This window comes from Camellia sinensis, chromosome 12 (genome assembly GCF_055761805.1).
Source record: "Camellia sinensis isolate YWXY chromosome 12, ASM5576180v1, whole genome shotgun sequence".
Taxonomy (NCBI): Eukaryota; Viridiplantae; Streptophyta; class Magnoliopsida; order Ericales; family Theaceae; genus Camellia; species Camellia sinensis.
Window position 1 is genome coordinate 113,821,739 of NC_138972.1, and position 13,731 is coordinate 113,835,469.

Sequence of the window (13,731 nt, forward strand, 5' to 3'; positions counted from 1 at the left end):
AAAGAGGGGTTTTGTTATTTTGATTCAAACATACGTGTTTTGGGTCTAAGAAGGAGGTTATTGATGTTGTTGATAATATTTAGACCTTTGGGTCAATGTTGAGGAAATGGGAAAAATGCCATGTTTGGGTATATTTGGGTCATTAGTGTAATTAATGACATTTATTATCGGAATATGAAATTGAGTGGAAATAATGAAATTGGCTCATTATGAGGTAGAATGGTGGAGTTGGATTCATTAATCACTCACCTTTGAAAATGTTGATAATTTATCTGTTGGTGCATTTATTATCTATTTAGAAATAACTGCTTTAGGCTATCGGTGGAGAATAGTCTTGATTCTTGTAGACACTGCATGATGATTAGTTGAATTAAAACTAATCAATTTGAGTATGTCATTGAGTATGACGGTTGGAATAATACAACGAATTTGTGTATTGATTGGTCATTGTATATGATGAGTATAATTATACATAGGTGCCGAATCCCGCGGATGAAATTTCCGTAAAATGGCAATTCGAAAATAATTATACATGGGTGCCGAATCCCGCGGATGAAATTTTCATAAAATGGCAATTCGAAAATATCTATACATGGGTACCGAGTACCACGGATGAAATTTCCGTAAAATGGCCATAAGAAAATAATTACACATGGGTGCCGAATCCCGCAGACGCAATTTCCGTAAAATGGCAGTTTGAAGTATTATTGGCGTGAGATGTAGTCTCACTTAAGTTGTTTGGCCAGGTTCTGAGCCATGTTTATAAGTTGAGATTTTGTTAAGTAAAGGATTATGGAACTGGAATGTACTGTATGTTGGTTTATATGAGTTAAACGTTTATCAAGTGCTAATATTTTAGTTATTGCTCATATTATGTTTAGCATATCTTTACTGGGCGTTGGCTCACCCTATATGGGACATTATTTTCAGGTACAGGTGTTATGCCACCTCCAAGGACGTAGCTTGCGAAGCTTGAGGCTGTCAGACTCTTTTTTTTGTTGTATTACATGTAAATCAAGCCAAGGGCTTATTTTGTGTAGAGTTAGTACTCTCCTTTTTGTAACCAAGTGTTGACTTGGAAAGTTGTAAGCCTATTGGGCATTTACTTTTGTTATCAACATGTAATACCTTTTGTAAGAATACTCTGATGATTGTAATATGAAATCTCTTCTCTTTATTGTGAATGTATGTTATGATGGGTTTATTTTGAGGGCGTTACAATTTACCATGAATGTTAAATAGTAATAATTATTAGTATAATAAGAGCGTACAAAATTGGCGTTTCTATAGCATAATTAATAACACAAATTGGCAAAAATTCAATACTATTCCTTGTTTGGAAACTCCTAAAATAAGTAGCAAAACAAAACATCTTCCTCTCACAATTAGTTAAAACAAATACAAACGATCCTCATATCTTTAATGAACTGATATCAAGAACGTTACAGCACTTCTCAATTAAAGCATCACATCTTATAAAAACATATTTGTACACACACATATATGTGTACATATAATACCAGTTTACCATGAATGTTAAATAATTATTATTATTATTATAATAAGAACATACAAAATTGAAGTTTCTATAGCACAATTAATAACACAAATTGGCAAAAATTCAATACTATTCCCTGTTTGGCTACTCCTAAAATAGGCAGCAAAACAAAGCATCTTTCTCTCACAATTAGTTAAAACAAATATAAACGATCCTCATATCTTTAATGAACTAATATCAAGAACGTTACGACACTTCTCAATTAAAGAATCACATCCTATAAAGACATATCTGTACTATAGCGATCCCGGTTGTCCCTTTACTATTCTGTTGTATTCCGGACTCGGTTCCATGGAGTTGGTAGTTGTATCTATCTTGTTGTCGTCCTTAAATTCCATTTGTTTGAGTTTTAGGATGTGTTGGGCATGTTTCGAACAGGTGGGCTGAACCTTGGTCTGAAATCTTGTTGCCAGGTTTTTGGTCGTTCCGCTTGAGCGGGCCTTCTTGCGCTCGAGTGGATATTGCACACTCCCTGTATTTCGTGTCCCTGCAAAACTTTTGCAGGTGTGATTTTTACGCTCGAGCGGTAGCGCTCGAGCGGGTACTCTGGCGCTCAAGTGGGTAGTACTTTTTTGTGTAAGTTCTGGGAGGGGGAAATCTACGCTCGAGCAGACTGGTTTTCGCACTCGAGCAAATGTACTTTATTCTTTTGTTATTGGCGCTCGAGCGGGCCTTCTTGCGCTCGAGTGTACCTAGTTTTTTGTTCTTGACGCTCGAGCGTTGTGTTCTCCGCTCGAGCGGGAATGTCGTATATCGGTTGGCAGCTGGGCATTTTAAAATCACTTTTTACATTTTCTCTCTCTCTTTTACTTTCTAAAAAGACATTTTGAGAGCTCCTCTCTCTAGAAACTCCCTTCTCTCTAGGGTTTGATCTAGTTAGAGTGTCTCACTATCCTCCTGCCTTTGTAAAAAGTGTGTGGATCGTCGAGGGCTCCATTTTGATCTGTGGATCTTTGAGTTTGGAGCACTTTGGTTTTCTTCAACTTCCCCGTTTGAGCCCTAACTTCGAGGTAGGGATATCCTACTCCTTCTCATGAGTTTTATCTTTGAATTTTAGTATTTTAATGAGTTGGGGGTTGTTGGGTAATTTTGAGAAAGTTAGGCCTTTGTGTAATTTTACAAAAGTTGGGGTTTTGTTTATATAAACTTATATGCATGTTTGGCATAGAGAAATGAGATCAATATTGGATTATTGGTGAAAATGGAACCTTAGGGTTGTGATGTTAATTATGGGAAATACTCTAATTACATTGGTAAATTAATTGGTATAATTAATTTGAAGAAAAGAGGAATTAAATTGAGAATGTTGGAATTGGATGTGTATGGGATTAAAGGGTGTAGTTAGATTCGTTCATCGCTCACCTAGTTGAAATGTTGATTATATATCCATTTGGTGCATTTATTTTCAGTATAGAAATAACTGCTTTGGGCTATCGGTGGAGGATAGTCTTGATTGTTGTAGACAATGCATGATGATTAGGCAAACTAAAACTAATCAATTAAGTAAGCCATTGAACATGGTGGTCAGTACAATACAGCACTAAAATGTATATTGATAGGTTGAATTTGTATATGATAATTGTTTATATGCATTGTATTGTGTGGGAGGAGAAAGGGGCTGTACTCCACGGTTTATTGGAAGAAAGGGGCTGGACCTCTAAACCGGATTTTGTGTGACAGTGATACAGCACTACAATGTGTATCAGGCTGCGAATTAGAAGTGTTTTTGTTTCATTAATACAGCACTACAATGTGTATTATTTGAGACTTATAGAAGTGTTTGAATTGATTTGATATAGCACTAAAATGTGTATCGTTATCAATTGTAAAGTATAGAAGTGATTCTATGTTATGTTGATACAGCACCGAAATGTGTATCCTTCGCAAAGTGTGAGAATGGTTTATGTGTTATTGATACAGCATTAAAATGTGTATCCCTCATGAATTTTGAAAGTGTTTTAAAGATGAGTCTAAACCTCATTAAGATATTTGGCTAGGTGTTGAGTCTTGTTTTCAAACTCAAAGTTGGAAAGGACATGGGAAATGAAATATAACATGGACTTAATGTCATGAAATCGAAATGTGATATAAGTGGATGTATCTGTGTTGACCATCTATCGACTGCTAATCTTTTAGTCATTGTTCATGACTAGTTTAGTGTATTTCTACTAGGCTGTGGCTCACCCTTTATGGGACATCATTTTCAGGTACAGGTAGCATGCCACCTCCAAGGACATAGCTTGGGAGGCTAGAGGCAGACAGACTGTTTTGTTGTTTGCTTTCTTTTGATGTATTACATGTAAATTCAAGCCAAGGGTTTAATATGTATTGAGTTAGCACTCTTCTTTTTGTAACTAAGTGTTAACTTGGAAAGCTGTAAGCTCGTAGGGCATTTGCTTTTGTTGTTAATATGTAATACTTTTGTAAGGAACTACTCTGATGAATAGAAGAATATTTGTCTTTTATACCAATGCATGTCTAAGTTGATGGGTTTTAATGTTATTATTTTGAGGGCGTTACATGTACACACACATAATAACAGTTTATCATGAATGTTAAATAGTAATAATTATTATCATAATAAGAGCATACAAAATTGGCGTTTCTATGGCACAATTAATAACACAATTTGGCAAAAATTCAATACTATTCCTTGTTTAGCTACTCCTAAAATAGGCAGCAAAACAAAGCATCTTCCTCTCACAATTAGTTAAAACAAATACAAACGATCCTCATATCTTTGATGAACTAATATCAAGAACGTTACAACACTTGTCAATTAAAGCATCACATCCTATAAAGACGTATATGAACACACACATACATATGTGTGTGTACATATAATAGCAGTTTACTATAAATGTTAAATAGTAATAATTATTATTATAATAAGAGCATACAAAATTGGCGTTTCTATAGCACAATTAATAACACTAAGTTGCAAAAATTCAATATTATTCCTTGTTTGGCTACTTCTAAAATAGGCAGCAAAACAAAGCATCTTCCTCTCACAATTAGTTAAAACAAATACAAACGATCTTCATATCTTTAATGAACTGATATCAAGAACGTTACAACACTTCTCAATTAAAGCATCACATCCTATAAAGACATATATGTACACACACATACATATGTGTGTGTACATATAATAGCAGTTTACCATGAATATAAAATAGTAATAATTATTATTATAATAAGAGCATACAAAATTGGCGTTTCTATAGCACAATTAATAACACAAATTGGCAAAAATTCAATACTATTCCTTGTTTGGCTACTCCTAAAATAGGCAGCAAAACAAAGCATCTTCCTCTCACAATTAGTTAAAACAAATACAAATGATCCTCATATCTTTAATGAACTGATATCAAGAACGTTACAACACTTCTCAATTAAAGCATCACATCTTATAAAGACATATGTGTACATACACATATATGTGTGTGTACATGTAATAGCAGTTTACCATGAATGTTAAATAATAATTATTATTATTATAATGAGAATATACAAAATTGACGTTTCTATAGCACAATTAATAACACAAATCGGCAAAACAAAGCATCTTGCTCTAATAATTAATTCAAACAAATACAAATGATCCTCATATTTTTAATGAACTGATATCAAAAACGTTACAGCACTTCTCAATTAAAGCATTATGTCCTATAAAGACATATATGTACACACATACATATGTGTGTGTACATATAATAGCAGTTTACCATGAATGTTAAATAGTAATAATTATTATTATAATAAGAGCCTACAAAATTGGCGTTTCTATAGCACAATTAATAACACAAATTGGCAAAAATTCAATACTATTCCTTGTTTGGCTACTCCTAAAATAGGCAGCAAAACAAAGCATCTTCCTCTCACAATTAGTTAAAACAAATACAAACGATGCTCATATCTTTAATGAACTGATATCAAGAACGTTACAACACTTCTCAATTAAAGCATCACATCTTATAAAGACATATATGTGTACACACATACATATAATGGCAATTTACCATGAATGTTAAATAGTAATAATTATTATCATAATAAGAGCATACAAAATTGGTGTTTCTATAGCACAATTAATAACACAAATTGGCAAAAATTCAATACTATTCCTTGTTTGGCTACTCCTAAAATAGGCTGGAAAACAAAGCTTCTTCCTCTCGCAATTAATTAAAACAAATACAAGTGATCCTCATATCTTTAATGAACTGATATCAAGAACATTACAACACTTCTCAATTAAAACATCACATCCTATGAAGACATATATGTACGCACACATACATATGTGTGTACATATAATAGTAGTTTACCATAAATGTTAAATAGTAATAATTATTATTATAATAATAAGAGCATACAAAATCGGCGTTTCTATAGCACAATTAATAACACAAATTGGCAAAAATTCAATACTAGGAAGCTATTAATTAGCATTTTAAATAAAACAATTAATAACACAATTAAAATTGGCGTTTCTATAGCACAATTAATAACATAATTAATAACACATACATAAGTATTAGTTTTTGCCACTCCATTAACAAAGAGCTAGGAGTGGTTTTTAAATAAAAATGACAATAATATGGTCAACAAGGAAGCTATTAATTAGCATTTTTGCTTCTTGTTTGGTATATGTTGCCTGCGGGAAGGCCAATCCCCATTTTCATGTCCGAGGTGTTAACCTTGGAGGCTGGCTCCTTGTAGAAGGATGGATTAAACCATCTCTTATTCATGGCATCCCAAACAAGGACTTATTGGTTTGTATATCTATGTCTGTAGAAGTTATAATCACATATTTTTTAGTTTTTATTATTGTTTGGCTCTATTTGGTAGGACTTATTTCCAGCTTATTTCAGTTTTTAGCTTAATTTAAGCTATTTTGATATATTTGGTTCAACTTAACAATACAGCTTATATCTTTTTGTAAGTCAAAATTCAATTTATTCTTTGAGTGGAGGAGGAGAAGCTTAATTTATAAGTCAAAAATCAGCTTATGTTTACAGTTATAAGGTATAAGCTGTTAAGTTATAAGTTATAATCACTTTCCCATAGTTCTACCAAACGGGGCCTTTACCTCCTATATGGTGCCACAGATCTTGTGTCCCAAATTGTCTGTCTTAATGCATTTTTTAGCGTAATGTGAGAATCTCAAAATATAAAATTTTCATGACATAATTATCTATGACTTAAAATGTATTGAGATAAAGTGACAGAACATTTCATATCCTGTATGAATCCACACATAAGAGATATATTACTAGATGAATTTTATAATGTTTTTCACTTTTCTATGTTGACACAGTAAATGATATGCACATGTTTGTTGTGTAAATTTACATTTAGAAAAATTGAAAAAAAAAAAAAATACACTTGTTGATAAATTTTAAATAGTTGTACATTTTTATAGAGTGCATGCCATAACATGCCATAAAAAATGTAAAAACTATTTTGTACTTAGTTAGGCAATACCTTTAAGTCGCTGGTTAACAAAATTTTAAATACTTGTATACATATATTTTTTATTGCCCTCATTGATCATATATTTTTGTTAGGATGGAACATATCTGTGGCTAAAATCGGTAAAGGCTGGGAAATTTCTTTGCCCAGGGACAAATGGAGGAAGACTAGCACTCACTAACCAAAAAAGCTCTACCAAACTAATATTTAGAGTAAGTTAAAAAAAAAAAAAAAAAACTAATATTTACAGTAAGTTAATTACCTCCTTATTATATATAATTAAACTTAGATTGGTGCTTAATTTCAATATTGTCGCATTAATCTGCATTCACATTCTTACAAATTACTCAGAAAAAATAGTATTCTTTTTTTGTTGGAGGGAGCCAAATATGGTATTTAAAAAGAAAAGACCTTTATTTGGGTAAATTAAAGAAAAGAAAGGGACTTGTAGGTTTGATTTTCATTTCTTTTATCCTACAAAATTTAATTAAATCAGTAATTCATGATGATATTATATATGTTTATGTCAAATATTAATCATTTTTTGTGTTTCATTCATCTGAGGCATCGCACAACTAAGATTTAATATTGGACCAAGAATAACATTTAAAATTTAAAAAAAAAAAAACTCCATTTAATGTTTTGTGCAGTTGTGGAGGATTAACGAGTCCAATTTTCACTTTAGACTCTGTAACAAGAAATTCATGGGATTGCAAAGTTCCAAAAAGGGATCCTACATTGTACCTGTTTCAAAAGAACCTGGTAGATCAGAAACGTTTCAGATTTTGAAGTATAATCATCGTTCAACCCGTATTCGAATCAAAGCACCTAACGGTTTTTTCTTACAGGTTAATTTGCTCCCCCCCTTTTTTTGACTTTAAAACTTTATTTAGCATTCACACACTATATTATGAACTTGCAGGTAAACAAAGAGGGGCATGTGACAGCTGATTCCAAAGGGGATGGCGGATGGGGAGATGATGATCCATCTGTTTTTGAGATGAAAATTGGGAGGCAATTCGATGGCGAGTTTCAAGTGACCAATGGTTATGGCAAATTGGCACCAAAAGTTATGAGGGTAAGATAAAAACATCTTGAAAAAATCAACACAATTTGATCATTAAGCTTTCACGATAAATTCTCATTTCTAAATTAAAATTTTACAAGGTTCTGATGATGATGTTATGCATTGCAGGAGCACTGGAACACTTTCATAACAGAAGACGATTTCAAGTTCATGTCAAGCAATGGAATCAACACTGTGAGAATTCCAGTGGGGTGGTGGATAGCTTTCGATCCAACACCCCCAGCGCCATACGTTGGAGGATCCTTAAAAGCCTTGGACAATGCCTTCTCGTGGGCACGGTATGTATTTTTTACTTTAGGGTTAAATTCACTGCCAATCCTCAAAATATACTCTGTTTCATTTTTAGTACTCAATAGTTCAACTAGATGCCTTCACCCAACCAAGAGTGCCGATTGAATTACTATAAAATTGCGAATGTTCTGTCCTGAAATTTTTCAGTCCCTCTGTTCCAATACATTCTTAGCTACATGGCCGTATCTTGAATGAGGACCTTTGGTTAATTTGGTTCCAGAAAATATGGCATGAAGGTTATGATCGACTTACACGCTGCACCGGGTTCTCAAACTAACAGTGCAGTTAGCTCTTCCAGAGATGGGTTTGTGGAATGGGGACAGACCGACCAAAACATACAAGAGACAGTAGATGTTATAGACTTTCTAACTGCCAGGTAAAATTCATCATAATTCATAATTACAAAAATGCCATTATTAACATATTAGTCTACCCTTACATTCTGTATAAAAATTATGAGAAAAGTTAGGGACCATGAAATTTTTTCATAAAAATGATCATAAAAGATTTATGATATTTGGATTACCTTGATTAGTGTATGGTGCTTTATTCTAAGTGTAATCTAAGGGTCACAAAACTTTCATGATTATTTTCATGAAAGGTTTTTCATGATACCTAGCATTACTGAAAAATTATGTATTACTTTTATTAGATATGCTAAGCACCCGAGCCTTTACGCTGTGGAGCTGTTGAACGAGCCGTGTGCGCCGTATGTTACGCTAGAGAAGCTGAAGAAGTACTACCGTGCTGGTTACAATGCTGTGAGAAAGCACTCGTCCACGGCTTACGTGATCATGGCGAGCCGAATGCTATATGGAATGAAACCTGTTGATCCTACAGAACTGTTCCCTCTAGCCAGGGAGTTGAAAGGATCGGCAATTGATGTGCACTACTACCAAATCTTCATGCCTGTCTTTAAGAAAATGAATCACCAGCAGAACATCGACTTCCTCTACACCAACACTTCGGTTGAGTTGAATCAACTTATTAAACCAAACAATCCTCAAATTTTCATTGGTATGTACCCCAATTAATTAAGAAAAAATGATACTCATCATGGTTCGAATTTGCTCTCTTCACCCCTAAAAAAATATATATGATACAAAAATTGCTAGGTGTACAGATTTTGATCATGAAAATGGTACCAAAAAATAAAAACATATTGTGTAGTTGAGATGTGTCTTGGTTGTGATTTGGACCAAACTTAAAAATAAATCTCTACTGCATTGTAATTTCTATGCCCTTTATTGTATTCTAATTATCCATTGAATTTCACCTCTTTATTTTTCTTTTTTCCTGACCTTTTACGTGAATTCGTATAGTAAACATGTAAAAGACATCATATATTAAAGAGAAAAAAATTAAAGATTTTCTAACAAAAAATTGGAGTGGACCCTCTTTTTTTTCATTTCTTTTTTTTTTATAGAATCCAAATCCTCTAAAAATATTTATTATTATTATTTTTTGAATAGGATGCATTTTACATGTAGTAATTATGTGCTGCATGAATATATTAAAGACGTACAAAGAACTACTAAATTCTTCCAATTTTACATAGCAGACCTCATTAAATGGTTATTTTAAAATTCACTTTTACACAAAATGTTATATGCTGGTAAATGTACTCATTCTGGTGGAGTGTGGATACTATCAAAATGAATGCAATGTTGCTAATACTACATTTGATATTTTTTTTTTACAAAAGTTGATGTGTTTTTAGCATTTTTTTAATAAAAAATTTTAAAAAAGAATATTGTCATCGTATATATAAACTTATTAGCATTTTTGTTATTTGTATTTTATTTTTATTTTTGTATGTTATTTTTTGGGCAGGGGAATGGGCAACTGAGTGGGGAACAGCCAATCTAGCTCATCCAAATTTAAGCAAGAAGACAATAGAGGACTACAAAAAATTCGGTAAGGCCCAACTCCAAGTCTATGGTAAAGCCACATTCGGCTGGGCTTACTGGACTCTCAAGTGCCCCTTCTCTCACTTGAGCTTTGAGTGGATGATCAAGAATGGCTATCTTAAGCTTTAATTTAAAATAAATAAATTAATGCCAATTAAGCTTAATCAAAATTTGTTCACTGCCCAATTAAATCTTAATCCAATCCCTACCCATCGTCGGCGAATTAAGCTTAATCAGGTCATGTTGTATGTGTTAGCAACTCACTGCTTGAAGTTATGTGCCAATGGCGGCCAGTGGTGTGTGTGAACTTAGAATAGAGAGTCTTTTCATTCTCCTTAATTTTGGATTACATGGTTGTAATGTGGATGCTGGTGTATAATATGTATCCAATATTTATATGCTTTTTATATATTAATTTTATTATGCTCCTCTAATAGGGTACATAAGGAGCAAAATGTATTTTCTTGGTCTCGTTTACCAAGAAACAAACTTAAAAAAAAAAAACATTTTCTTTTTAGGTAAATTATAAATACAGATTTGCTTAAAGTACAAATTGCCTTCCATGATTTGAAAAATTATAAATATTCCTTTGTTAGAATTTTTTTCTTTAATAGAATTAACTAAAAAAATAAAATTCATAATTACTTTTCTATACAATAATAAAATTACTTAAATTATTAATTGAAACATATTTCTAATATCATTAAAAACTGTTAGTTGATTTGATTTATCAATAAAAATGACAATTTATTAAAAAATTAAAAACCTCAAAAAGTAAAATGTAATTTCTAAAACCATTAGAAAAAATTTATATTTTAATCAAATCTCAAAGAGTGCATTTACAATTTACTCTTTCTTTTTTGAACTGACAAAAATCTTTGGTGTCAAACATTTTATGCATGCTAATCTCGACTAATTTGCTTAGTCACCATCATATCACTTCTAATACTCTAATTTTTCAATTTTCCTCCGTACTTCAAAGTTAGTGAAAATTAGATTTTCTCACCCTTCAAATTTGCTTGAATAATGTTAGAGATTTTACATATTTTATTAAAAGATTTATTGAACACTCACATGGGTGTAAGTTTCACACCACACCCATGTAAGTGTTTGGTACATTTTTTGTATCCATTGCCTTATTCTTTGGTCCCTCAATCCTCGTTTATTAGTAAACATTTTGGGATTAAAAAAATATAAAAAGACAAAATAAGCTATATAAATCAATAAGATAAAATATTACATTTAAATCATAATTATTATACTTTTTCTATCACAAAAATCTAAAAAATCTAAAAACAAAAACCAAACGAGGTTAAAAAAGTCCCAGCACAAAAAAATTTGCTACTATAATCAATGTCAAATGAAGCTTATGTTTCAATATTTCTTGTCACATCATCATTTAAAATTTAAGTGAAAACTGAAATATAAGAAATCAAAATAGACTTTGAATGAATAAGTTGGGTGAAAAGTATAATTTGTCCTATATTTTTTCCTTAATCCGCTTAAAATGCGTTGTCCTGTATTTTTAAGGAATGTCATAAGAAATTTAAAAATATTATCCACTATATATAAAAGGAGTGCAATAAAAATAATAAGCATTCTTTTTACTTATTGGAGAATTTAGTTAAAACTTCTCAATTGAATTATTATTTGATAAAAAAATATAGTCTAATTTATTTTTGTTTCCATAAACCTCCTAAGGAGAAAATACATAATTGAGTAAGAATAAAGTAAAATAATTTTTTTTCTTGTACAATATTATCAAAGTAATATGTTACTGTGAATCAGAGTAACATGTTACTGTCAAACAAAATAACATATTACTATCAAATAGAGTAGCATGTTACTGTTACTATTTACATCAATTTTAACGGTAATAAATTTTTTTTTTTAAAAAAAAAAATTCATAGTCAACATAAATCTTATTTGATAGATTCTGATGAGAAAATTCTAAAAATATTAATTTTATTAAAAACCAACATCTATATCAAAAGTTATATTATTTTAAAGTTTAAATTTTGATAATAGTAATATTTGTTAGATTTTTCAAATAAAACTTTTTGTACTTATCCTTAATATATTAAAATTTCATTACGATGGAGGTTTTGATCAAATCCCCAAGAATAGACCTTAATAAGACTCATAATAATAAAAAATAAAAAATTATTCATATGTAATATTTTCTTTATATATATATATATATGAGTAAATTGTGCAAATAGTTCATGTAATTTATATGATGTGTCAATTAGGTCCATGTTATTTTAATTTGCTCGATTTTGACCCTTAATTTAATGGATTGTGTTATATTGGTCCAATAAATAACCATCGTTAGGTTTGGTGGACGAAAACTAGGGGTGCAACTCAGGCGGGTTCGGTCGGGTTGAAAAGTTGTCCAAGCCCAGCCCAAGTTGTACTAAGACCTGCCCAAGCCCGAATTGTAACCCGAGTCCAAGCCCAACCCGAGTTAAACTCGAATTGCCCAAGTTGCCCAAATTGTAAGTGATTTTTTTTTTTTTTTTTGCAGCTATTTACATTTAAAATTTGACTCTATTTACATTTTTTTTTAATAGAAAATCATTAATACCATCAAAAACAAATAATTTATATAATGTAAGAGATATGCCACTATAGTAGTCCTTACAATTTATGAGTGAAAATAAAAAGAAAAAGAGTAAGATTTTATATTATTTGTCTATATAATATATATTCAATATGATTTAATAATATAAATTACTTTAATATCATGTAATGGCTAATAATTTATATGTATATTTAATATTTTTATATATCTATATATGTATAATTTGGGCTTCAAGTTACTCGGGTTGTTTGACGTCTTTACCCAAGCCCGTCCAAATTTAATTCAAGCTTCTGAATTTTTACCCAAACCCGTACCGAATTTGAAAATATTTTCCCCAAGCTCTAAAAAAATTCGGACTGGGCTCGGGTTGCTCGAGTTGAGCCCGTACGTCTAAGTTGCACCCCTAACAAAAACTCAAACGATGTGTCAATTTGGTCATTGTAGTTTACACGATGTGCCAATTTAATCTCTGTCAAAATCGAGCAAATTAAAACAATAAGGACCAAATTAATATATTGTGTAAACTACAATGATCAAATTGACACATTGTTTGAGTTTCTGTCCACTAAACCTAGCAGCCGTTATTTATTGGACCAATATGACATAATCCGTTAAATCAATAGACAAAATTGAACAAATTAAAATAATAAGAATTAAATTGACACATGGTGTAAATTATAAGGACCATTTATATAATTTATCCTGTATATATAAAAAAGTAAGGCAGCTAGCATGCATCTGCAATGCCTACAATCATTCAATTGTGTTGATTGTTGTCATCGAAAATTATTTAGGGAAATTACTTGTCAGTGTTTTTTTCAAACTT

At 31.4% G+C, this 13,731-nt stretch overlaps 1 protein-coding gene across 1 annotated transcript in view; it reads left to right on the forward strand.

The window, feature by feature from the left end:
• Nucleotides 1-10,620, forward strand: part of LOC114276403 (putative glucan 1,3-beta-glucosidase A) — a 51,326-nt gene extending 40,706 nt beyond the window's left edge. Inside the window, exons 4-9 of the mRNA XM_082899643.1 lie at nucleotides 7,684-7,881; nucleotides 7,956-8,111; nucleotides 8,229-8,398; nucleotides 8,632-8,787; nucleotides 9,064-9,428; nucleotides 10,245-10,620. Of these exons, the coding sequence (XP_082755769.1) occupies nucleotides 7,684-7,881; nucleotides 7,956-8,111; nucleotides 8,229-8,398; nucleotides 8,632-8,787; nucleotides 9,064-9,428; nucleotides 10,245-10,450 (1,251 nt within the window). The 3' untranslated portion in view covers nucleotides 10,451-10,620. The remainder of the gene's footprint in view (nucleotides 1-7,683; nucleotides 7,882-7,955; nucleotides 8,112-8,228; nucleotides 8,399-8,631; nucleotides 8,788-9,063; nucleotides 9,429-10,244) is intronic.
• Nucleotides 10,621-13,731: the final 3,111 nt, after the last annotated feature.